General features: G+C 40.4%; 1 protein-coding gene across 6 annotated transcripts in view; it reads right to left on the bottom strand.

Annotated features, from left to right (window-relative positions):
• PDE1C (phosphodiesterase 1C) overlaps nt 1-26,580 on the bottom strand; it is a 540,295-nt gene that overhangs the window by 15,813 nt on the left and 497,902 nt on the right. For 3 of the 6 annotated variants that reach the window (XM_024991087.2, XM_024991083.2, XM_059885887.1), the window contains exon 18: nt 6,469-6,537. The exons of 1 other annotated variant lie outside the window; for it this stretch is intronic. In XM_024991087.2, the coding sequence (XP_024846855.1) occupies nt 6,469-6,537 (69 nt within the window). Of the gene's footprint in view, nt 1-6,468; nt 6,538-17,184; nt 23,866-26,580 lie in introns of those variants that run through there. 2 more of the 6 variants (XM_024991085.2, XM_015469514.3) reach the window with 1 other exon arrangement.

Genomic DNA, 26,580 nt, shown 5'->3' with positions numbered 1-26,580 from the left:
TGCATCCACAAAATATCTAATTTTTTTGCAAGTTTTAAAAGATAATGTAAATTGTATTAGATGGTATAAATCTTATTGGAACTTCTTTTTCTTGCCCATCATTATGTTGAGCCTTGTTTGTCATAGCAAAAAAATGGAAAACCACCATCAAAAGAAAAATGATTAAATATTCTGTGGCATATTTGTAAAACAGAATGTTGCACAGATGTTAAAATGGATGTTTTTCGAAGAACTAGCCTTATATTTCGCATGGAATTTCTTTTGCCACACATCAGCAAACTTTCTTGGAGTTTTTCTTTAAAATATGCCTCTTAAAGCAGGATAGGGCTTGATTTTGTTTTCTGTATTTTAGTATCAGAGTTTAAGCCATTTGAAATTATTGTTATTAGTGATATTTTAAATTAATTTTTACTGGAGTATAGTTGTTTTACAATGTTGTGTTAGTTTCTGCTGTGCAGAAAAATGAATCTGTCATATATATACGCATATCCACTCCTTTTTGGATTTCCTATCCATTTAGGTCACCACAGAGAATTGAGTAGAGTTTCCTGTGCTATACAGCAGGTTCTCACTAGTTATGGATTTTATACATGGTAGTGTATATATGTCCCAATCTCCTAATTCATCCCACCCCTCCTCCCCCCTTGGTATCCATACATTTTTTTCTCTACTTCTGCTTTGCAAATAAGTTCACTCATATTGTTTTTCTAGATTTTACATATAAGTGATATTAAACGGTATCTGTTTTTCTCTTTCTGATTTACTTCACTCCGTACTACAATCTCTAGGTCCATCCATGTCTCTGCAAATGGCACAGTTTCATTCCTTTTTGTAACTAATATTCCAATATATATATGTACCACATCTTCTTTATCCATTCCTCTGTTAATGGACAGTTACTGATATTTTTGGACTTGATTCCACTATCTAATTTTGTTTTGGTTTTGGACTTGATTCTACTATCTAGTTTTAAAATCATTCTTTATTCCTTGCTTCTTTTATTTTCTCTTCTGCCTTCTATTGGAGAAGGCAATGGCACCCCACTCCAGCACTCTTGCCTGGAGAATCCCATGGACGGAGGAGCCTGGTAGGCTACAGTCCATGGGGTCGTATTAAGTAGATACATTTTCTATGTTCCCTTTCTTTGGTGTTTATTTGCTGATTTAGATGCTGTAAGTTATACTTCTATTATTTTATTGATGATCCTTTGTGGATCATCAAAAAAGTTATACAATTACATGCTCTGTCCAAGGACAGATTAGATCTTAGCATTCTGTAACTCCCTCTTAAGTAACTCCTCTATCTTCTACCACTTCTGTTCCCTATTTTAACACCAAAAATGGACATTATGTTTATGGTGACTAGTTACATATACAACTTGCTTTATTTACTTGTATGTTCACCATTAATTCCTGTCTCTTACACTTTGCTTTTGGATTTACTTTTCTTCTTGAAGAATATCTCTTAATACTTCTTTAGTGAGGTCTGTGAGTGGTAAATTATGCCATTGTATACCTAAAATGTTTTTACATTGCCTTCATTCATAACTAATAATTTAGTTATTATATAATGCTTGATTTCCCCAAGCATATCAAAGATATATATCTTCATTGTCTTCTGGCATCTACTGTTGCTGTCAGCTGGTTGCAATTTTATTATAGGTAACCTGCTTACAGCTCCCCTGAACATAACCAGCTTCTCACAGCATTTAAGATTTTCTCACACTTGACATAATTTGGAACAATCTCACACAATGCATTTAGGTATGGATTTGGTTTTACCTATGTATGGCAAGTGAGGTGCATTTCTTGTCTAAGAATTTGAGCCTTTAGAGCTGTTTACCCATATTTGATGCTCTTTCATTTTTAAAACTGAGATAAAATTCACATACCATATAATTCATCATTTTAAGTATACAGTTCAGTGCTTTACATTATGTTCACAAGGTTTTGCAATCATCACCAATACTTAATTATAAAACATTTTGCTGCTGCTGCTGCTAAGTCGCTTCAGTCATGTTCGACTCTGTGCAACCCCATAGACGGCAGCCTACCAGGCTCCTCCGTCCCTGGGATTCTCCAGGCAAGAACACTGGAGTGGGTTTTTTATTCACCAATTAAAAAATCCCATGCCCATGAGAATTCACTCTCCATTATTCTCTCTGCCAGCCTCTAGCAACCACTGGACTTCCCGGGTAGCTCAGACGGTAAAGAATCAGCCTGCAAACAGGGAGACCTGAGTTCAGTCCCTGGGTTGGGAAGATCCCCTGGAGAAGGGAACAGCTACCCACTCCAGTATTCTTGCCTGGAGAGTTCCATAGACAGAGGAGCCTGGTGGGCTACAGTCCATACGGTTGCAAAGAGTTGGACATGACTGAGCGACTAACACACACACAGCAACCACTAGTCTATGTTCTGTCTCTATCGATTTGTCTATTCTTCCCATGTCACATAAATGGAATCTTACAGTATGTGGCCATTTGTGTCTTCTTTGTATTTCAAAAAAATGGAATCGTACCTTTCACTTAGCAAGTTGTTTTCAAGGTTCATCCAAGATGTAAAATGTATCAACACTTTCTTCCTTTAGCATGTCAAATAATAATTTATTGTATGGATATACCACATTTTGTTAACATATTCATCAGTCAGTGGACATTTAAGTTGTCTCCACTCTTTGGCTATTATGAGTAACATTACTATGAATATTTGTGGACAAGTTTCTGTATGAACATATGTTTTCAGTTCTCTTAGGAACATACTTAGGAGAGAAACTGTTGGGTCTTATGGTTACTCTAAGACTAACATTTTAAGGAATTGTCACCCTAGATCCCCAAATAGTTGAGTTGCACCATTTTGCATTCCTGGCAGCAATGTATGATGGTACTTTCTCCACGTCATTGTCAACAAGTGTTATTATCCAACTTTTAAACTCTTGCCCTTCTAGGGCAGGTGAAGTGGTATCTCATTGTGGTTTAGATTTGCATTTCTGTAGTGACTGATGATGTTGAGTATCTTTTCACATTCCATTTGTATATCTTGTTTGGAGAAATGTTTCTTCAACTCTTTTGCCCAGTTTTAATTATCCTGTTTATCTTTTTACTGTTGCATTGTAAGAATTCTTTACATATTCTGGATACTAAATCCTTATCAGATATATGGTTTACAAATATTTTCTTTCATTCAGTATATTTTCTTGATAATGTAATGTTTTTAATTTTTTTTTCATCTTTTTTTTTCTAATTTTATTTTATTTTTAAACTTTACATAATTGTATTAGTTTTGCCAAATATCAAAATGAATCCACCACAGGTATACATGTGTTCCCCATCCCGAACCCTCCTCCCTCCTCCCTCCCCATACCATCCCTCTGGGCCGTCCCAGTGCACCAGCCCCAAGCATCCAGCATCGTGCATCGAACCTGGACTGGAAACTCGTTTCCTACATGATATTTTACATGTTTCATTGCCATTCTCCCAAATCTTCCCACCCTCTCCCTCTCCCACAGAGTCCATAAGACTGTTCTATACATCAGTGTCTCTTTTGCTGTCTCGTACACCGGGTTATTGTTACCATCTTTCTAAATTCCATATATATGCATTAGTATACTGTATTTATGTTTTTCCTTCTGGCTTACTTCACTCTGTATAATAGGCTCCAGTTTCATCCACTTCATTAGAACTGATTCAAATGTATTCTTTTTAATGGCTGAGTAATACTCCATTGTATATGTACCACAGCTTTCTTATCCATTCATCTGCTGATGGACATCTAGGTTGCTTCCATGTCTTGGCTATTATAAACAGTGCTGCGATGAACATTGGGGTACACGTGTCTCTTTCCCTTCTGGTTTCCTCAGTGTGTATGCCCAGCAGTGGGGTTGCTGGATCATAAGGCAGTTCTATATTATCAATTATTCTTTGATTGCTTACATTTTAAGAATCATATCTAAGAAACCATTGCCTAACTCAAGTTTATAAAGATGTCTTCTTCTAAGAGTTTTATGGTTCAAGCTCTTTTTTAAAATTATGATTCCATCTCTACAATGTGTTTAGCATAAAGTCCTCAGGACTATGTTCCAACATTAATTCTCTTTCCAACTGTATTTTACCTTCAGTTTATTCTATTAACTGTGTTTATTTTTAAAAATGTGAATGCCTTCATGTTTATTTGCTTCTTTAAATCTCATATTTTAGATTGCTTCTTTTGCATATCTCTGTTCTTATTTGGTTTCAACACAATTTTACTTTATTGTTTTTAAAGATTTTTATTCCTCCACTTGGCTCTTTGAGTATCCTAAAACATGATATTTTAAGTTGCTTGACAGCCTGTACCAAGAGCTTGTAAAGATATATTTGCATTGTGGGAGGTAACACATGACATTGGTGAGACTGGAAGGAGAAACAGTGGGCTGATCATTGTTAAAAGTGAGGTAGAGGGTATCTGCTAAAGAAACCATGAACTCTGAGCCCAACACCCAAATTGGGACCACTTTAGATTGCCAAACTAAAGCCAAAGACAAGGTGCCTGAGCCTCTGACTCAGAGGTCTCAGAAACCCAGCAGGCCAGCAATAGGTCCCCATTCAACAGATGGGAACCAGGTCAGCTCTGCCTGTTCTCACAGGGGTCCAGGATGACATTAGAGATCCCACCTGACCCAGGAATATTACGATTTTACAAAGAAGAACAAACACTATCACCACACACTGAAGTTGTTGGGGTTAGAGCTGTTTGCCTCCTAATTACTATAATTCTCACAGCACAATAACCACAAATAGGGACATGATGAAATGGACTTCCAGAGACTACAGAGCAGGGTCTATTCAATACTAATACTCAATACTAAAAAGCAGTCAGTATAGTCGTATAGCTGTACGTTAGTTTAGTTTATATCAATCCAAACACCAAGATGAGCCTTCTTTAGGGGACGGTTGCTTTCTATCTATTCATAAATTAAACTGGATAATGCTCACTCATACAACAGTGCACCCAGCCTCCTAAGCATTAATGAGCACACAATATATGCTTGTCGTCTGAGTGGGCACTGGGACATAAAGGAATAAGGCTGTCCTCACCCTTGAAAAAGCCACCGATTAATGGTTAAAGGACTAATAAGCAAATCATTATAAATCAGCACTAAGTCTACCTAGATGATTTGGAGAGACTGCAAAAAGAAATTAGCCAGGGAAGAAAAGCCTAAAGAGTGTTACAGGCAGAGTGACAAAGGCAAGAAAGTTCAAGGGCTACTCAGTGGACACTGAGTTTCAGTTGTTGGACGGGGTTGCGGACATGGCAGAGGTTGAAAAAGCAAACAGATATAGATTATACTTAATCTAAGCTGCCACCGATTGTAAAGTGAACTATTATTTCATGTACAACCAAGAAAAAGTGCTGCTAATTCAATTGTAACGTGCCAAAGATTGCAAAAGTTTCCTATTTCCGAGGAGCTAAAATGCAAGGTACTTTCCTTCTACGAATGGATGAAGTACAGCAATTCCCCAAAGAAGCAACATAAAAGATACATTAATATTAGAAAACAGTTTTTTAAAAGATGAAATAATGCAAACATAATATGGATATAATTTTTCTTATCAAATTAATGAAGTACTAATGTTAGTATTAGCAAGAGCACATTGAAAGGTCAAATACTGCTAAAAGTACAAAATAATACTACCTTTCTGGAAGTCATATTGACAATAATGGGTCAAGAACCTAAATACATACATACTCTTTGAGTCAGTAATTCTACATACAGGAATCTGCCCTAAATCCATACTTGCCGATTCAGAAGAAGATTTATATATCAGAATGTAAAGTTGTTAATGATAAAAAAGCAAGTTATATAAATGCCAGATTATTGATGAATACAGTTGGTCCTTTTATCTACAGATGTGCAACCTGCAGATACAGAGGGTTAACTGTAGGTGACTTGAGCATCCATGGATCCTGACATCTGAGTGGGGTCCTGGACCCAATTACCCATGGATGCAGTATACAAATAAATTATAGTATCATCATATGAAATGTTAGTCAACCACTTAAATATTTTAAAAATATTTAATAACCTGGGAGAAAGCTTATGATATAATGGTGAACTTTAAAAGGGAGGAAATAAAGCTGAGATTTGAACCCAGGTCTGTCTCACCAAAGGTTCACACTCCTCCCCTAGCACCATCTGCCTCTCAAAGAAACACTTGTACAGCATGTCCAGATGAACATTAAGGAAGATCACAATTCTGCTCTTTCCATCTGTGAGCAGGAGATTGTAGACCAACTATGAATATGATGTCCATTTTTGGAAGAGCATTACAATGAGGATGACAGAGACAAAGACCTCTGCTAACACAGGGTCGACTGGATACACAAGGGGCCAGATTGTCCCCTTATCAACTGCTAAACTCAACTCATGAAGAAACAGTTCTTTCTGATGTCTGTGATTACCTAAGATTATGACACAATGCTGTTTACCCACCTGGCAAGGTAAGGCGACTCATGGAGCTAGTGCTTGGGGCAGGTGAGCCCTGAGAATGCTTCTTTGTGCCTATAAAGAGGAAAAAGAGGATAAGAAAGAATAGGATTGTGGACAGACTTTTCAGACCAGTAAATGCTCATCTGTAACTTTATCAAATGATCTAAAAGTTTGGGTCTGAAAACAACATTTAGAAGAAGGTTGAGTGAGGTTATGGGAACAGGGCATATTCCATGATCCAGAAAAACCAGGAGCACAGCGTTTATCTTTGTGCTTCTGATGGATCTCATTCTCCAGATTGGTCTGTTAAGGACCAACACACCTCTGAGCAGGCATGCACTTTAGGATTATCAGGAGAGCATTCTAAACGTGCAGCTGCCTGAGCGCCACCCCCAGAGATTCTGTGTTCACTGTACTGAGCCGGAGCTCCAGCATCCAGATTTTTAAAGCCTAGCCCAGGTGATGCTAATGTGCATCCAGAGTGGAGAACTGTTGCTATGAAAAGGAAAGTTTTGGATTTAGAAGTAAGGAGTCAGGGGTTTGTCTCTGCTTTGTCCCTCTAGCCTTTACTCCCTATTGGATCTCCAGCAACAGACTTGACTTCTCTGAAGCCTCTTAAGAGCTGTGAAGATGAAGGCTTCATTTGCAAAACGAGGGAAATAACAACTAATCAAAGTGTCCTGGTGAGAAACAAAGGCTAGAGGTGTGTGTGAGTGCTCAGGAATTATGGGAGACCACGCAAATTGAGGTTAGTGGGATCTATGGGTCCCCACAGCTGGTGACAATGTCCCCATTGTGAAAGGGATTAACAGAGGTTCATGTTAACAGCTCAGTGGGCCTTAAGGGAATCAAAAGACAGAGCCCTGGGTGGGGAGCAGGAAGGAGAGAGCAAAACAAATAGAAGGATGAATTATTCTTCAAAAGAATATTTGCATGTGTGTGTGCATTTTTGTGTGTGTATATATATATATATAACTATATATACCCGTACATACACATATATATTATTTTATACATAAAGATACGCACGCAAAACTCACATACACATTTATACCTAAATACATACATATTTTATCCATAAATGCAAATATTATTTGATTTTTCATTCCTTTACTTGGCCTTCCAGAAGGGGGCAAAGATGCCTGGAGGCCAGAATCCAGCATCATGGCATATACCTGGAGTCTGAGCTGGCAGAAATGCAGACAGAATTCTTAGGCAGAGGAGAGTCATGATTCAATGTCAAGGTATTTCTTTAACAAGTTTCCTGAACCTATGCAAACTTTCCATAAAGTCTACTTTCCATGCACAGGCCTGGTGTGAGTGGAGGTTGTGTTAGTTTGAGTGAATACAGTCATGGGTAAAGATAACTAGAGAACATACTGACTAATCTTGAAATCAGGGGAAGCAGGAACTTGGGGACAGGGTGAGGAGTAAGATTTCACTACCCTAGGATGCCTGGTAAGATGTGAAGATGTACATGAGGGATGGTGTTTGAGATTGTTTCCTTTTAGTCTTAAAGAACAGGGTACTACCCTTGACATTCTGTGTTACAGTTAATTATGATGATTATGATCAGCAGCAGTAGTAGTGTTAACAGTGTTAGTAGTGATAATAGTAAAAATAGAAAACACAACATTAATCCAAACACTTCAGACCCACAAAAGCTGTTAATTTGCATGAGGTGAGAGACGTGACATCCGGCAGAACTTTAGGTCTTCATTTTTCAGGTTTCATAGATGCCCTGATGTCAGAGTTGGGTGATTTTTTTATAAATATGGCTGCTAGGGTCCTTCCTTTCTTGAACTCATTGAAAGGAAACCTCAAGAGAATGGAGCCACTTGTTTGCAGGCCAACAGGTTCTCCAGGTGAGTCTAATGATCATCCATCAAATGGGGTGCTCAAACACGTGAGGTAAATAGATTTACCCAAAGTGGTATGTGGGGTCCAGGGTAGGGCAGCCTCACTGCACAACTCCAGGCAGCACCGCTCACACTGTAGCCTATGTGACGAATAGTAGAACAGCCCTGATCAAGGGCGCTACCGGGATGCAGATCCACAGCCATTCCTGACCCACCAGGAACAACCTGTGTCCCACTGGACCCGCCTCCACCGTGGGGAAGCCAATGACTCAAAGTGTTTAGACCTCTACTCACAGGATGCTTTACTTGTCTCACTATCCCTGTCAGATAGGGTTTCTTAACAGATGCACAGGGATATTTAGTTATGTCACTCTTCATCGTGAAGGCTGTCCTGTGCAGAGCAGTATGTTTAGGAGAATCCCCAGCTTCTATCGCTGAGTGTGAGCAACACCTCCCCATTGTAATAATCAAAAACATCCTCCAGAACCTGACAAATGTCCTCTAGGAACAAAACTGCCCTCAGTGAAGAACCACTGCTTTAGGAGGGGAGGCAGGGTTTAGGGTTTTTTACTCAGAGCTGTGATTCACAATTTGGCCACTTGGTCATTAATAGCGGTCACTGACACATATCAGGCAGCCACCATGTGCCAGGCACCGTATTAGTTATGGACAAGTAAATGTACATTAGTTGTAGTTGTCTTTCCTGACACTAATTCTCTGATGATAAAATGATTCCTCATTTATGGAGTTTTGGAAACAAAGCCTGTGCAAGTAATTTGCACAAAGTTACTGAATGTTGAGGGACAAAATTTAAGCCAAGATCCTTCAGAGTTGAAACGGAGAAAACTTCTCTCCATGTCTCTTGCTATTTCTTAAAAAATCCATTACCCAGGTTTCCTTCAAGTGCTGAATTCCTAAATTTGCCTACATGTGGAGAAGGCAATGGCACCCCACTCCAGTACTCTTGCCTGGAAAATCCCATGGATGGAGGAGCCTGGTGGGCTGCAGTCCATGGGGTCGCTAGGAGTTGGACACGACTGAGCGACTTCACTTTCACTTTTCACTTTCATGCATTGGAGAAGGAAATGGCAACCCACTCCAGTGTTCTTGCCTGGAGAATCCCAGGGACAGGGGGGCCTGGTGGCTGCCGTCTATGGGGTCACACAGAGTCGGACACAACTGAAGCGAATTAGCAGTAGCAAGAACAACCTGGGATCATTATTTTAACAAAAAAGAGAAACAAAACCAGGCTCCCTGACCTGGCTGAACACTACTGGGTCAGCATTTCTGGGGGGAGCCTGAATGTATCACAAGTGTTCCAGTGATTGTCTGCCCTCTGATAGATGAGGATGAGAGGCTTGTGGAAGCTTCCTGATGGGAAGGACTGGCTGTGGGGAAAACCGGGCCTTGTTCTGGTGGGCATGGCCTGCTCAGTAAATCTTTAATCCAATTTTCTGCTGGTGGGCGGGGCTGTGTTTCCACCCTATAGTTTAGCCTGAGACCATTATATCTACTACTGTGGGCAGGAATCCCTTAGAAGAAGTGGAGTAGCCATCATGTCAACAAAAGAGTCTGAAATGTGGTACTTGGATGCAATCTTAAAAATGACAGAATGATCTCTGTTCATTTCCAAGGCAAACCATTCCAAAGCACAGTAATCCAAACCTATGCCCCAACCAGTAACGCTGAAGAAGCTGAAGTTCAACGGTTCTATGAAGATCTACAAGACCCTTTAGAACTAACACCGAAAAAAAGATGTCCTATTCATTATAGGGGACTGGAATGCAAAAGTGGGAAGTCAAGAAACACCTGGGGTAACAGGCAAATTTGGCCTTGGAATACGGAATGAAGCAGGGCAAAGGCTAATAGAGTTTTGCCAAGAGAACGCACTGGTCATAGCAAACACCCTCTTCCAACAACACACGAGAAGACTCTACACATGGACATCACCAGATGGTCAACACCGAAATCAGATTGATTCTATTCTTTGCAGCCAAAGATGGAGAAGCTCTATACAGTCAGCAAAAACAAGCCCGGGAGCTGACTGTGGCTCAGATCATGAACTCCTTATTGCCAAATTCAGACTTAAATTGAAGAAAGCAGGGAAAAACACTAGACCATTCAGGTATGACCTAACAAATCCCTTATGATTATACAGTGGAAGTGAGAAATAGATTTAAGGGACTAGATCTGATAGACAGAGTGCCTGATGAACTATGAATGGAGGTTCGTGACATTGTACAGGAGACAGGGGTCAAGACCATCCCCATGAAAAAGAAATGCAAAAAGGTAAAATGGCTGTCTGGGGAGGCCTTACAAATAGCTGTGAAAAGAAGAGAAGTGAAAAGCAGAGGAGAAAAAGAAAGATACAAGCATCTGAATGCAGAGTTCCAAAGAATAGCAAGGGGAGATAAGAAAGCCTTCCTCAGCGATCGATCCAAAGAAATAGAGGAAAACAACAGAAGGGGAAAGACTAGAGATCTATTCAAGAAAATTAGAGATACCAAGGGAACTTTTCATGCAAAGGTGGGCTCAATAAAGGACAGAAATGGTAGGGACCTAACAGAAGCAGAAGATATTAAGAAGAGATGGCAAGAACACACAGAACAACTGTACAAAAAAGATCTTCACGACCAAGATAATCACGATGGTGTGATCACTCACCTAGAGTCAGACATCCTGGAATGTGAAGTCAAGTGGGCCTTAGAAAGCATCACTACGAACAAAGCTAGTGGAGGTGATGGAATTCCTGTTGAGCTATTTCAAATCCTAACAGATGATGCTGTGAAAGTGTTGCACTCAATATGCCAGCAATTTGGAAAACTCAGCAGTGGCCACAGGACTGGAAAGGTCAGTTTTCATTCCAATCCCAAAGAAAGGCAATGCCAAAAATGCTCAAACTATCACACAATTGCACTCATCTCACACACTACTAAAGTAATGCTCAAAATTCTCCAAGCCAGGCTTCAGCAATACATGAACTGTGAACTTCCAGATGTTCAAGCTGGTTTTAGAAAAGGCAGAGGAACCAGAGATCAAATTGCCAACATCCGCTGGATCATTGAAAAAGCAAGAGAGTTCCAGAAAAAATGTCTATTTCTGCTTTATTGACTATGCCAAAACCTTTGACTGTGTGGTTCACAGTAAACTGTGGAAAATTCTTCAAGAGATGGGAATACCAGACCACCTGAACTGCCTCTTGAGAAACCTATATGCAGGTCAGGAAGCAACAGTTAGAACTGGACATGGAACAACAGACTGGTTCCAAATAGGAAAAGGAGTATGTCAAGGCTGTATACTGTCACCCTGCTTATTTAACTTCTATGCAGAGTACATCATGAGAAATGCTGGGCTGGAAGAAGCACAAGGGAGAAATATCAATAACCTCAAATATGCAGATGACACCACCTTTATGGCAGAAAGTGAAGAGGAACTAAAAAGCCTCTTGATGAAAGTGAAAGGAGAGTGAAAAAGCTGGCTTAAAGCTCAACATTCAGAAAACGAAGATCATGGCATCTGGCCCCATCACTTCATGGGAAATAGATGGGGAAAGAGTCGAAACAGTGTCAGACTTTATTTTTTTGGAGGGCTCAAAAATCACTGTAGATGGTGACTGCAGCCATGAAATTAAAAGACGCTTACTCCTTGGAAGGAAAGTTATGACTAACCTAGACAGCATATTCAAAAGCAGAGACATTACTTTGCCAACAAAGGTTTGTCTAGTCAAGGCTATGGTTTTTCCTGTGGTCATGTATGGATGTGAGAGTTGGACTGTGAAGAAAGCTGAGTGCCAGAGAATTGACTCTTGAACTGTGGTTTTGGATAAAACTCTTGAGAGTCTCTTTTACCGCAGAGATCCAACCCGTCCATTCTAAAGGAGATCTGTCCTGGGTGTTCATTGGAAGGACTGATGCTAAAGCTGAAACTCCAATACTTTGGCCACCTCATGTGAAGAGTTGACTCACTGGAAAAGACTCTGATGCTGGGAGGGATTGGGGGCAGGAGGAGAAGGGGACGACAGAGGATGAGATATCTGGATGGCATCACCGACTCAATGGACGTGAGTTTGAGTGAACTCCAGGAGTTGGTGATGGATAGGGAGGCCTGGCGTGCTGCTATTCATGTGGTCACAAAGAGTCGGACACGACAGAGCGACTGAACTGAATTGAGGGATAATGGTAGTAATGGTGACCTCCTTTAAAAGGACTTATGCAAAAACACCAGGCCTCCCAGTCCTCCCAGGACTGTGGTAGTCAATGCCCCTGACCCCACAGCAGGCCACTATTGATCCAATATCGATCCACGCCTCCACCAGAGACTCCCATGCATACACAGCCAAGTCTGCCTCAGTCTCTTGTGGGGTCGCTGCTCCTTTCTCCTGGGTCCTGGTGCACACAAGGTTTTCTTTGTTTCCTTCAAGAGTCTCTGCTGCCCCAGGCCTGTGGAAATTCTGTAATCAAATCCTGCTGACCTTCAAAGTCAGATTCCCTAGGGATATTCAGTCCCTTGCTGGATCCCCAGGTTGGGAAGTCTGCTGTGGAGCCTAGAACTTTCACAGCAGTGTGAGAACTTCTTTGGTATAACTGTTCTCCAGTTTGTCAGTCGCCTGCCTGATGACTATAGTGGGGCTAATGGCGACCTCCTTCAAGAGGACTTAAGCCACACCCTGCACCTCCCTGGACTGTTGTCGATAGAGTCTCTGTCCAAGCAGGAGGCGGATGCTGACTCATGCCTCTGCAGGAGACCCTCAGACGCCCAAAGGCAGGTCTGGCTCAGTCTCTTTTGGGGGTCACTGCTCTCTTCCCTCAGTCCTGGTGCACACAAGGTTTTCTTTGTGCCCTCCAAGTGTCACAATATGAAAAGGCAAAAGAACCCAGGATCATTATTTTAACAAAAAGGAGGAAAAAAAACAGATTCCCTGGCCTGGGCAAGCACTACTGAGTCAGCATTTCTGGAGGAGCCTGAATGTGTCACAAGTGTTTCAGCTGATTCTGATGTTTCAGGGAGGCTTGGGAAACCTTGTGTGACAGAAATTCCCTTCTTTTCCTCTAACTGCTGGAAAACATGGCACTCTGATTTCCACAGATATGCTCATGAGGCTGACTGGTCAAATGTGCTGTGACCTAAATGAGCACTTAAGAGCCAGCAAATCACCGAATGATGACAAGCTTTCAATGGTGTTAATTATAGCCACATTGCTATTGCCGGGTTATTTCATAGAAGTGCTTGGCACAATTAAAAAATCACCTATTAGGGTACTCCCAAAGTCTGAAGCTTGATGGCTTTTTCTTGGGGCAGTTTTTCATTCTCTTGATGTCTCCTTTGCAGACAGTGAATGAGACAGGAAACCCTGGGGGCCATGGTCAGTGGAAAAGCAGAGCTCCGAGCCCTCTGGCTATTTTCTGTGCATGCCTCATGAAATGCCCAATATATCAGGAAAGGGGAGAAACCATGCACACCTCTCCTAATCATGAATCGTAAACAGGTGGCAGGCAGAGACGTGTAAAATAAACCTGTTGGTGATTTCTCCGGACCATCAGGTGGCCGCATGGACCACTGGGGGTGGTTAGGCTCTGAGTCAGTCTCCCATAGGCTCCCTGTTAATCCAGATTGTGTCCCTGAAATTATTTTCCACCCAGAAGCCCCCAAATTACCTATCACTTTACTCCAAGTTCCATTTGTGGGAATAATATTCACTTACTAAATAATTACTCACTTATGTTTCATTTACTAAAACCCTCCACCCCTCCCTTGCTCCCATTCCCAGGGAAAACATCAGAAACTGAGCTGGGAGACCCACCCACTTCCGGATCAGCTTCCAAACTGTCCACCAACCTTCCAAGCTGGCAGATGCATAGATGTCGCTCTGGGATTTATTGTAGACATCTACCTGGGATGCTGCTCCGCAAGTGACTCAGAATTCACTCTGTGGGTGCTTTTCAAACCTGGCTCCAGATTAGGATGGCCTGGGAGTTTTACAGAAAATATGCTGATCCCTGGGCCCTCCTGCTAGGAATGATATTTCAATGATTTCTGATGGGGCGCTGGGGAGTCTGTTCCACAGCCTTGAGTGAGAAGCAGCACCCCCAGTGAACACCTATGAAGACATTTCTTTCAGCCGTCGGGGGAGGCACTTTCTACTAAGCAATGGATGTGCTTTGTCTTAATGGATGATATGAATCTTCTAAATGGTTTCTTTTCATCTTCATTTCGGTTTCCAGGAAACTCAGATCCAATTTACAACCTAATGCTGGGAACTGGGGAGGCCCGTTTAGCCTGCATGACTGTCTACTAATGTTCTTTCCCTGGCTAGCTCTCTCTACACAAGCTCAACTTCCTGCCTCTGGTTTTATTCTGCATTCTTCATTTTAAAAAAAAAAGGTTAAATTTATGTGATTTTAGAATTTCGAAACATTTTATAAATGAGGTAAGGAACATAAAAACACAAATAACTACATAGTTCTGACAATGTGCTAAATTCCATTTTCCTCATCTATAAAAATTTAAAAACACTGATTTGGGACATAACTGTGAGGACCAAGTGAAAGTACTCAGCAAACTGTGACATGCAATGGAGTGTTTGTCATTAGTTTATATTCAAAAGAAAATGTGCGTGTGTGTGTGTGCAGGCAAGTAACGCAGCTAATATGTCCTCTGAGCAAGAGAAGCACTTTAAGGTCATACATTACACCGTCCTTTAGCAAAAGCATGTGAATGTTCAAGAAGTAAACAGCCCAATCAGTCAGCTCGGGGCAGATATGTCATCACTGCAGCCTGTGTGACTGGAAGTATCTTTTGACAAACAAATAGCTTTCAGATATTTCAAATTAATGTCCTTGGTTGGTTTAGCTAAAGGGCAATGAATCCAATTCATCAGGAGTCTGGAGAAAAGGACAGTGATGGAAGTGACAGCTGAGGCTGCCTGTCTAGGGGCAAAGATACACACCTAAGACTCAGGATGTGAGGTTAGCACTCAATCCAATGATTGGCAGCCTGACCTCAAATAATTTCCCTTCTGCAAAGTAGGATTAGCACAACCAGGTCCAAGCCTGCTGGGAAAGGGTGATTTAAGAGCCCCTGGGACCCAGCATCATCGTTTGTCATATAACAAAGCCGCTACAACACAAGGGGTCCCAAGATGAGGTGGGTGTTGGGGGATTAAAGTAGGAAAAGTGTGTGTCAGCCCACTCTCTTTCTTTTAGCATATCACAGTGTCTGACTTAGGATACACTCAACCTCTGACAGCCATTGCTGAGAACATCCACCAACATTCTCTCCATGTTCCATTTGGGGTGGGAGGTGGCAGAGATCAACAAGCCAGAATGAATGGTCATCTTTTTTGCAGCCTTGACAAAATGGCCTCAAAAGAAGTCCATGTTCTGCTTAGGCCTGTGGAATCTCTGAAAGTTTGGAGGGCTCCAAACTCACCTCCTGTACTTTCCTAAGAGTTGTTTTCCAATAGTGGATAAATTAGAGCAGCATAGTCAGAATATCTGATAACATTTCTCCTCCACAATACAACCAGCATGAATACCATGTTTGTTTTTGGGGGACTTGATCTCTGTTCATCACAAAGAACAATGATCAAAAACACAAGAGCTATTCAACTATCGAATATTATATGCTATTTTGATATAGCTGTTTTAATATTTAACTATGACTTGGGATTGGGCATATGGATAAGCAGCTGAAATAAAGGTCCATGACCTTTGACCCAGTATTCTAAGAATTTTTTCAATGGAGGTATTCGGAAATGTGACAAAGCCCTAGGTACAAAGAGCCCTGTTGCTGTTATTTACAACTGCAGAAAATAAAAGCATGTAACTTAACTGTCCAAAAGCAGAGAGGTAGTTAAGTACACTATGCTACAGCCACAAAATGAAAACTTTCATCACAACTGAAATTACATTAATAAAGAATTTTTTAAAAAGGGCATAATGCTTACAATCCAATGTTAAGGGAATAAATCAATAAAAAATTAAATAAAATACACTGTATGGCCTCAACTGTGTAAACACATATAGCAAAAGACCATGAAGAAATAGAGTAAAGAACTGACAATAATTGTTGCATGGGGTATTACAGTGATTTTATTATACTTCTCTATATTTTTCAACATAAATTTTTTTTTTTTTGCTTTCAGAAAAAAGAAATAAAAAAGAAATGTGTTTTAATGCATGACAAACACATCTACGTAGGAGGAACACCACAGCCTCTTTAGTCAGAGTAATAACCCAGTGGAGTTACTGCACAGGAACAACATACAGAGGTGGCCCAGACAAGGGTATAGTGATTGTCTAATATGACCATCACCACTAAGGGGTGCCTCTTAGGGGCTGGTTTGAAGGACACAGGCTGGACACCATTCATGTATACATGCTCACAAACAGGAGTAATGACTATTCACTAGTCAGACTCCTTATGTTTGTTGCTGGAGAGCAAGAAAATATTGTCAGGTAGCCTTTTAAAGAGAAGGAGAAGGAAAAAAAAATGTTTATAGAGTTCGAAAACTAGCATTGTAGGAGTGTAAAACCATATCATGGTACCCAGAAGAAAATCAAACATATGAAAGCCAGTCTAATTCCTGGAACACTGACATTTCTTATGCCTCCAAGGAGCTTCTGATAGTCCATCCACTCATTTCTCAAAAAAGATTATATGAGACGTGATACACCGTGTATATCTTCAGTGTGCAGGCAAAAGCACTTGGGATCTGGGTACTGCGTGGCATTTGGAGGAATACAAAAGAGACAGATGGCTGAGTGAGTCTGGACAGTCCCATATCTGGGACAGAACATGGACAGCAATGAAAAATATTAAAATGAACATACACAGCCTTTGCATTTTTCAAATTCCAATAGAGAGGTTAACTCATTATTTTTATTTGGTAATCAGAACATACAAGTACTTATTCAATACTAGATACTGGGGGAAAATAATACATTGAGGGACTGTCAGCCTTCATCTGTGCAGTAAAGATTTACAATAAACACATAATTTATTGAGAGCAGTTTAGCATATTCTTTTACATGAATCCTTGTGATTTATTTTTGCATTTAGAGATGTAATGCTATGGCGTTTCAATAGTTTCTTTTAGTACAAACGAGCATCATGAGGAACAAAACACTCTTCTTTAGAATGAATGGTCATTCTCTTGCAAATTTCAACCTGCATTTTATCTGCTAGAAACATATTTCACATCACAGAAGTACACTCTATCACTGTCATAAAACACGAAGTCCATTTCATCATCCTTACTTTTGGAAGGACTTTCTCAGAACATATCCAGAAATGCCTTCCTTATTCCTACAAGGAACTACTTATTCAGCATGATTTGGATTGGGTTCAAGATTTTTATTCTGCTTGCCTCCTTCTTTTGAGTCTTATTAAACATTCCTGATTTTAATCCAGACAACTCCCCCAATATCCAGCCAAACAGTAGCAAAATCTAAGACTGAGGAGATGAGCTGAGTTATCCATTCATACATGGTCAGTGCCCTAATGAAAAAAAGGCCTACAGACCCATGGTGAGGACATAACTTCCTAAGGAGAAAAACTCTGCACAAAAATTGTGCCCTAGACTGAGGGGAGATAGTAAAAGTTGTCTTGTTTAGTCACTCAGTCGTGTCTGACTCTTTCGCAACCCCATGGACTGTAGCCTGCCAGGCTCCTCTGTCCATGGGATTCTTCAGGCAAGATTACTGGAGTGGATTGCTATTCCCTTCTCCAGGGGAATCTTCCTGACCCAGAGGTGGAACTTGCATTTCCTGCATTGTATGATTCTTTATCGCTGAGCTACTTTATATTAGCTCAAAGTGAGTCACCTTGGTTTGGGTAATTGATCTCTGATGAGAATTTCCTTTTTCATGCTTCCTTTCCCTAAACTATTCCTTCTTCCCCATCTGCCCCAACCTCATCCTTGGCCCACAACATGTCCTCATGTGGATTACAGTGGAACAAGATAATCTTGTTTTTTCCTTATTTTGTGTTTCCATGTGCTAAAAGGATGCTGCAAGCAGAATGGCTTGCCTGGGCAGAGGCAAAAGAAGGAATTTGCAAAAGGTAGAAAAATGAGAGAAGAAAATAAGAGAAAGGTGAAAGAAAGGGTATGAAAAAGATACAGGGAGGAATCTGGCTGTACGGTGGGCACCAGAGTTGATAAAAACCTAACTGAGCTCTACAAATGAAAACAGCAATTATTTTTAAAAAATTTTTACAGCATATAAAATTGTATAAAAATATCATCAAAGCAAGAAAAAAAGGAAAATGTGTACAGTTCTATCTCTAGAATCAGTTACTGGACAATACCTATGATTGTAGATTTTTTTTTACCATAAATCTGTGTATATTGGTATATGACTATATTCTGTACCATCACACATATACCCATTCAAAGACAAGGACAGTAGCATACAAATACCTACTCCAAGATAGATCACCACAGAGAAGCAAAAACTATACAAGAATATGCCTCCAGGGCAATCTATTTAAAAGTTATTCCATAGCCATTGGGTTTCTGTTAGTTCAGAAGCCAGCTCCCATGAAGATACACAGGTGTGGTTCAGGAAACATGACTGAAGCTGACCAGAGCTGACGGCCTCCAAGATGGCACTGATGGGCCTACCACAGCCAGCATTTCATTCCGAGACTGTGAGATCTCCGCAACAGAGACCCTGAGTGAGGGGAAGGGCCCACACACCACCCCCTGCTTCTCCTGGTTCAGTGGATATCTACCTAGGCTGGGTTCCAGTTAAGTCAGCCACTGTCTTCCGCTTGAGAACAGAAGCCAGAATAAATGTCAATTCATTTCAAATATGTCTGCCAATATTTTAAAGAAAAAAATGGATGAGGTGGAGGAGCATTAATTAAAATAATCAGGAATTAATAATGTTTAAATTGACGTTCATGAATCTTTCCGTCCGGGTTTCCCACTGCACCCAGACTGAAATTGTTCAATGTGAAAACAAGCTATTATTATTTTTTTTTTTTTTGATGAAACACTTTTAGGTAGGTTTCCTAGAGGAGCACTGAGGCTTTTGCAGATGTCCAATAAAAACATGCAGAAGAATTCTCACTTTTCTAAACCTCCCTGAACCCCAATTCACTTATTAGATAAACCCTGTCTAAGGTTCTATAGGATTGGTTACCAATTCTAATTCTACTGTCATCTCTGTGCCCACTAGCACTCTTGATGAGAGGAAAACCTTAACAACTGAAATCTGGTCTTGGTGGGTAGTATGTCTTTTGGTTCTCAAAGGGATATTTTATACAAATACAGTGCTGTTCATTACATTTTTTCATTAAGTTCATTTTCTTAAATGATAACGAGGCCTTTAATCGTGGATCACTGTCAATGAATTAAAAATATTGCTTTCCACTTATTCATACAGAGAATCCAATATAATATCATTATTGCAACATTATTTAACATCCAATTTTGCTGTCTCAGTACTATGGCGACCATAATATTGGCCGAGCACTGATTCCCCACACTGCACATATACAACCTTCTGCTCACTTCAAGAAAGCCTATTTTGTATTTCAAATGTTACAACTTGGATTATAAATAAACCCACTGGTAATGGTGTCATCATCCCTTTTAGAAGAGCATTTTCATATAATCCTGTTTTGGCTTGCTTTTAGGTTTTTCATTTGTTTGCTTTTCTTAAACCCAAAGACCATAAAGAAGTTTTAGTTTTTTTTTTTCCCATGAACTTGGCTCTGATAATTTTCCCTGTACTACTTTCAGTTTCCAGTCCCTTATAAGAAGTTGTGTCACTAGGGTATGTCAGCACACACTTAGAAGATAAGCCTTTAGCAATGCGCCTGACATCTAGAAAACGCTGAGTGAATTTTCAGGCAAATGTGAACTTTGTTTGCACTCACAGGTGGCTAGTGGAATTCAGCTGGACAGTTCAGCACGTGTTTCCTGAAGGCTGCCCGTGTGCCAGGCACTGCGCTGGGCCAGTGCTGCAACTCCTGTCGGGATGTGCGGGGATCATGGAATCAGAATGAAGTTTACTCCCTGAAACCCCCATTATTGGGAAAATAATACTACATACATAGGTTTTAATCTCAGAATCTTCTCTCCTTATGAGAGAAGATTTGGGGCCTTTTTTTCTTTTCTTTTCCTCTTTACTCCATGGGGAATATTATGAAATTATTTCTATCATGAAAGTCTCTGCTCAGAAGTTAAGAATAGAATATATTACATATTCTTCCTATTTACCTATCTAAAGAAAAGTGATCCATGACAGAAGTGATATTAAAAAACCAGTATGCTTACTCCTAAAATATGGATTGGTCTCCATAGTTTTATCTGCTCTCTGTCTCACATTCTGTGATAATACTGCTCTCTACTTTTTATCTTTCATACTTATTAGAGGCATCATTTCAGGTGGAGAATATAACGTAATGGTTTTAACTCTGAAAATGGAATGAACGGGTGCACTGCATTGTTTTTTGGCTCTGAGATGTCTAGATATCATTTTATTGTTTAAGCATATCAAGTCCTTAATGTGAACCTGTCCAAAGTCTTGAACAGTTTTTCAAAGCTCCAGGAATGAAATGGACAAAGGAAGAAAATCCACTTGAATTTAATGGGTTAGAAATGAATCTCTTGCCTGCTGCCATAAGCAACTAGGGCTTTAGAAAGGTTGGTGTGAATAAAAGCTGGAACAAAGTCCTGCCTATGGATGGGTCATCATGGCACCAAAACGTACCACATCAACAAAATGTGGCTGTAAAGCTATTTGGTGACATGGGGACCCAAACTCCAGGGGCTAACTCAGGGGCTACATGTCACTTTCCACCCAGGAACACATAGAGCTGGTGGTTTGTCACTGGTTGGAATGTCCCTAGTACTCTCCCCACATACCAATTAATTCTGAACTCAGGTGTGTAAGTCTTTGCTTTTTATGTGACAACAGAGTAAGGTGTCATAATCCATGCAATGGAAAAATGTGCATCCCACATTGCTGCTCAACTTGGAGGGGGCTGTCTGTGTCAAAAGAAGGGAAAAGACCACAGAGAGTGAGCTAGAACTCTGGAAATACTGGTGTTCCAGGCAATACTGTTGGCTTACCAGCTCCAGTATCAATTTATAGCACAGTAATACATTTTTAAATTATAAAAACAGATAATTTTGCTTTTTTACTCAATGTCCCTTCAAAACACTGTTTAAGGATTTAAAAACAAGAGTTACATGGAGCTAATCTTTTATCACACTGAGAGTTCCAAGCAGAGTGATATCTTGAATAAAATTCTCTTCCCGCTTTTTTCCAGCTAAATTAATGACTTAAAGCAAATGAAAAACATTTCTGTCTTTATTGGTGCTAGAGAAAATGGCTATATTCCTATTTTATTTTCAAATATTGTTTAGTCTTGTGTGTTAGAGTATAAAAGGAAAGCTGTAGGCATTGTATTTCGACTGGCTGCAAAGCTGTATGTAGAAAAATACAGAATTGAAATGAGGTCAGAGGTTCAAGTTCCAAGGTCAAGAACTGACACGCACTGGTTGTATTTCATGCCTGTCTAAGACCATCTCAAACAGCACAGTTTGCAAATCAGTGTCCCGTGCACTGAATGGAGTTCATAGGCGTGTTTTCTTTGGCTAGCACAGTGTTTATACATTTCCGAATTAATTGCCAATATTAAAAAATTTTGGAGAGGGTTTATAGAAAATCTTAGATATCTTGGCCCCTTATTCCTACTTAATCTCTCAGCTGCCAGCCACTGCCCCGGGGGGGGGGGGGCAGCGCACACCCTCCCCATTCCTCACAGCCCCCACTGCCTCTCTGATGACTGCCATTTGTCACAATCACTCTGATATTATGGCTTGTTTCACTCATTTACCTGACTTGCCAGGCTTCTGATTTGAATGTGTGATCACTTGACTTACTGTGGTCACTGTTAGGAAAAGAGGAGGAGCAGCAGAAAAACCTGTGTTCTTACCAAGCAAAATGTAAATATGACCTGAAAACTCTGCTCGAATACCAGTATACCACCGTACTCTGTACCACAGGGTTCTCCAAACCTTTCTGTTGGGGAATATTTCAGTGAGACAAAAGGCCTTGTAGACTATATATGCAGTCTCCTTCTTTCTGTCTGAATACCAGCATTTTGCCTTCATATTGAGAGGATTTTTTTGAGTGTCTTTGTGCTTTTTTAATGTGGAAATTAAATTTGCAAAGAGGAATACACTTAAGCCTATCATCTAGTTCTCTCTGTTCCTCTCTCTGATCCTCCTCCATCACGAGCATATTCATGGATTTCTCCTTGCTGCTGCTTCTGCTAAGTGGCTTCAATCGTGTCTGACTCTGTGCGACCCCACAGACTGCAGCCACCAGGCTCCCCCGTCCCTGGGATTCTCCAGGCAAGAACACTGGAGTGGGTTGCCATTTCCTTAGGAAGGCCTCAAAGATTCCTTTGTGAACTACAACCACACTGTAAGGATCAGTTTCATCCAAATCACACCATTTAAATCCACAGAATTACTTGATTTGCACTCCACTGGATCTCATGTGTGACTTGGTTTCAGGGGCTGTATCTTTATTCTCTTTCAGGGCTACATCTAGTATTCCTTATTTTTGATTTGTGCTATTAATCATCTCCTACCTTGTGTTTCTAAAGGCTCACTAGAATGAAAAAAAAAATTATTGAACATATCTCCCTGATACTAATTCCCTTAGTGCTTCCCTGAATAGAAAGAAGAGTGAAGAAGTCAAACCACAGATATTCAAAAGAAGAGAACCAGCCAGTGGTAAAAATTTCAGTAACCACATAGTTATGATACCCAGTGAAAACACTGGCTTTACTACCTGAACAATATGGCCATGAGCTGAAACATTCAGGCTTATATTAACGAATACACATGTAAATTAAGCATCAAATAAAGAAAATCTCCTTTTTTATAAAACAAAAAGAATTTCAAATTACACAAATGGAAGAAAAGCATGAGAACAATTTCTAAGTCTGAAAGGAAACTGGAGAAAAAAGGATGCTTCTGACTCAGAAAATGAGCAACCAGAGACTGAAATTATAGTTTTATCTGTGATGAAGGCCAGCTTGGCTGCATCCACCATCAGTAACCAGTGCAAAAATAACAATATATCAAGAAATACAGTTGCAATTCCTGTGTGGTGGCTTTCTCAGGCCTCTCTCAGCATTTCCAGGATGTCCACTCCCACCAGGCCAGACAGGTGCCTTGAAAGCCAGGGCATTAGCAAAGAATTCTGAGGAAATCCCTTCATGTTTCTGTTTGTACAAAAATCAGAATTGTGTTGGTTGCTTGGGCTGTGCAGGGGAAGGGGTGTTCCCCCAGAGTTCTAAGACCTCAAACCGGCTCCCAGGAAGTCATCTCCTAGAAGGAGATGGCATGAGAGAAGGCCAAGTGCAGGGGGACTTGTTTCTGAAAGTTGTACAACTTCCCCATATATGGGTCTTTGTGGAAGGAGAAGAGAATGAAGAAGCTCAGCTAAAATGATGCAAGACACTGGCAGCCTCTCTTATTGTCTATGAGGTGTGTTTTACTCTTCTGAATCTGAAAAAAAGAAAAAGAAAAAGAAAAGTGTCAATGCTGCCTTTCCCCCCCTTCTCCACCCTTCAGGTCTGAGAAGAAAATCTGAGGGATAAAAAAGGGGGGATCAATTACACATTTCAATACTCGTCATAGACATGTCCTTTGCAACACAACTGTTCTATTCATAAAGGAGAAATCTTAGTGGAGAATTTTAAACACTGGTTACTTTGAAAGCCTTTAATAATACTTGTCTTGAACTAGAGCATCAAATATTTGGTTCATGCAATATGGATATTAAGACACCTTATTTTGCAATCAGAATGACAATGACTGCCAGATCTGGTTAATTTGCCTCCGGGGTGGGCAGTATTGAAAGAAATCGGGTTCACCTAATCCCAATCATTTCCATAAAGCTATGTTCCTCTATCAGGATCCATAGCTATCTGCAGGAAGATGTTTCACACCTGACTAGAGACTCCCTGAAGGCAGGGAAAATATCTTTTTTATCTTTATAACTCTTCTTATATGTAGTGCAATGCCTGACACATAGCATATGCTTAACAAATGCTTCTCTAAAAGATTCAAAGCAAGATGAGTTCCAACTGAAATTATTGAGCAAATGGATAAATCACCTGAATTCTCTACTGGGCCGAGAGTGAGGTGGTGGAAGAAGACAAAGATTTTAACAGGACTCATTAATGGAAATAAACAATATTGGATTTTTTTTCACCTGGTCTACTCTGTAACATGCAACCCTCAGTGGACTTGGACAAGATTTCTATAAAGCAAGCAAACAAATATTATTATGGTTGCTTCCCCTAAGTGTTGTGTGCTCTGTAAATCAGCATGCCTCACGGTGAGAGAGGGCTCCTTCCTGTGCAAGGTTCCAGAGGGATAGGAGACTTTAAGAGGATAACATCATTATCTCCAGAAATGTTAGGAGTCATTAAAGGACAAGAAAATTTCCCTTTTAACTTTAAAGACAAAGATGCTCTCCTAAACAAGACTGAGTTGAAATTAGGTACAAACTAGTCTGGAGAGAGGAGAGCGCTTTCTGATCTATTGTAATTATGGTCAATTCTCAGATTTTTCAGGGGCCATTGATCCAGGCCTCCTGTGGTTCCTCTTTCTTCATTCTGGTCCTGTGTGTGTTTACTCTCCAATAGCACCTTCACCCACTTGGGAGAAATAACAGAGAAGAGAAAAACTTCTGGCCAACCACTTCACTCCAATTCTAGCAGGACCAGAGAGAGAAGTTGCCAAATGCCTTATGGGAACTTGCCAGTGACAGAAAGAGGAGAAACAAAAGCGGAAATCGAGGATTAGAAATTTTCCAATGTTTCTGATCATTTCTATGAAGTTTGGGCCAAGGGGGAACCGCAAGACAGGACTGACTCCTTAACGCTTGGCCTTGTCATTATCAGTCTGGGGTCATACATAATGAGACTCCTTTTATTTTTAGATGGTTATTATAGTTCCAATCACCTCAAAAGATGGGCCCAGACCCTCACATATAAAGCTCAATTTTGTTATGACAGTACAAGGTTAGGTTTAACATTTTACTAAATGATTGATTGGTTGGAAAGAAGCTAGAGATAGCTGATATGGATCAGTGTTACACCCAGTAACCTCCAGTTAGCCAAAAAACGAAAATGATGCACTTTCTGTGTCATGCAGTCTGGGTTTGTAGAGGCCCGCTGTCCTGAGTGCTGCATCTCAGAGATGGAAGAGGTCCATCCAGGGTGTCAGTAGAACCCAAAAGCCCTTGAGAGGAGATCTTCCTCCCTTGGTAATCACTGCTTCCAAATGATATGCGGAGTGGCTGGCTATGAATCTCTGCCTCCCCCTCCTCAGCCTTCTGGCCAGGGATTAGGAAAGGAGTTGGTCAAGGAGTAGCAAAAAGGGGTAAATAAAGGTGGCTTGTATGTTTAAGCTGTGCCTTATTCACTGTCACTAAATACAACCAACAGTAAAAGAGGAAGAGGCAGATAACTCTGCGGCTGGGCCTGTGACCTGAGTGACTGTCCCCAGACTTTCCAAATGCATGTTCTCTCTAAATAAGAATCTCTTAGGGCACTCAGCCTCCAGTGTCTATCTATAGGAAGATGTTCCATCCCAGACTGTAGATTGAGGGCAAGGAAAATACCTTATTTATCTTTATAACTACTCTTTAAAAAAAAGTTTTATTGGAGTATAGTTGATTTATAATTCTGTATTACTTTCAGTTGCACAGAACAGTGAGTTATATATATACCTATAGTCACTATTTTTTCTTAGATTTTTTCCCCCTATAGGTCATTACAGAGTTTTGAGTAGAGTTCCCGTGCTATAGAGTATAACTCCTCTTGAATGTAGTACAATGCCTGACACACAGCATATACTCAGCAAATTACTGTTGTTTCATCAAAAGGCAGAGAATTAAGTATAAGGTGGATGGGACAGACAAAGGTGTAATGATGAGTAGGAAATCTCTCAAATAAAAAGGAAATCATAAATACACTGATTTTATAATATATTCAATAGCAAATTATGATATGTCAAAAATGTGTACTCCCTATGAAGAAATAGCCCACTGTGCATGACACTCTGTGAGACTAAGCTCCCAGAGAAATAGCACCTGCTTTCCAAGCGGCTTTGACATGGCTCGTAAATCTCCTCACTCTACTCTTTCTCTCCTGAGCTTCAAATGTCACAGACTTGCTTTGTTGTGTTTCAGTTTTGTGTATTTGTTTTCAA

The sequence above is a fragment of the Bos taurus genome, chromosome 4, assembly GCF_002263795.3.
Source record: "Bos taurus isolate L1 Dominette 01449 registration number 42190680 breed Hereford chromosome 4, ARS-UCD2.0, whole genome shotgun sequence".
NCBI lineage: Eukaryota > Metazoa > Chordata > Mammalia > Artiodactyla > Bovidae > Bos > Bos taurus.
The sequence above is the reverse complement of the archived record's forward strand: the minus strand, read 5'-3'. Positions and strand labels throughout refer to the sequence as shown.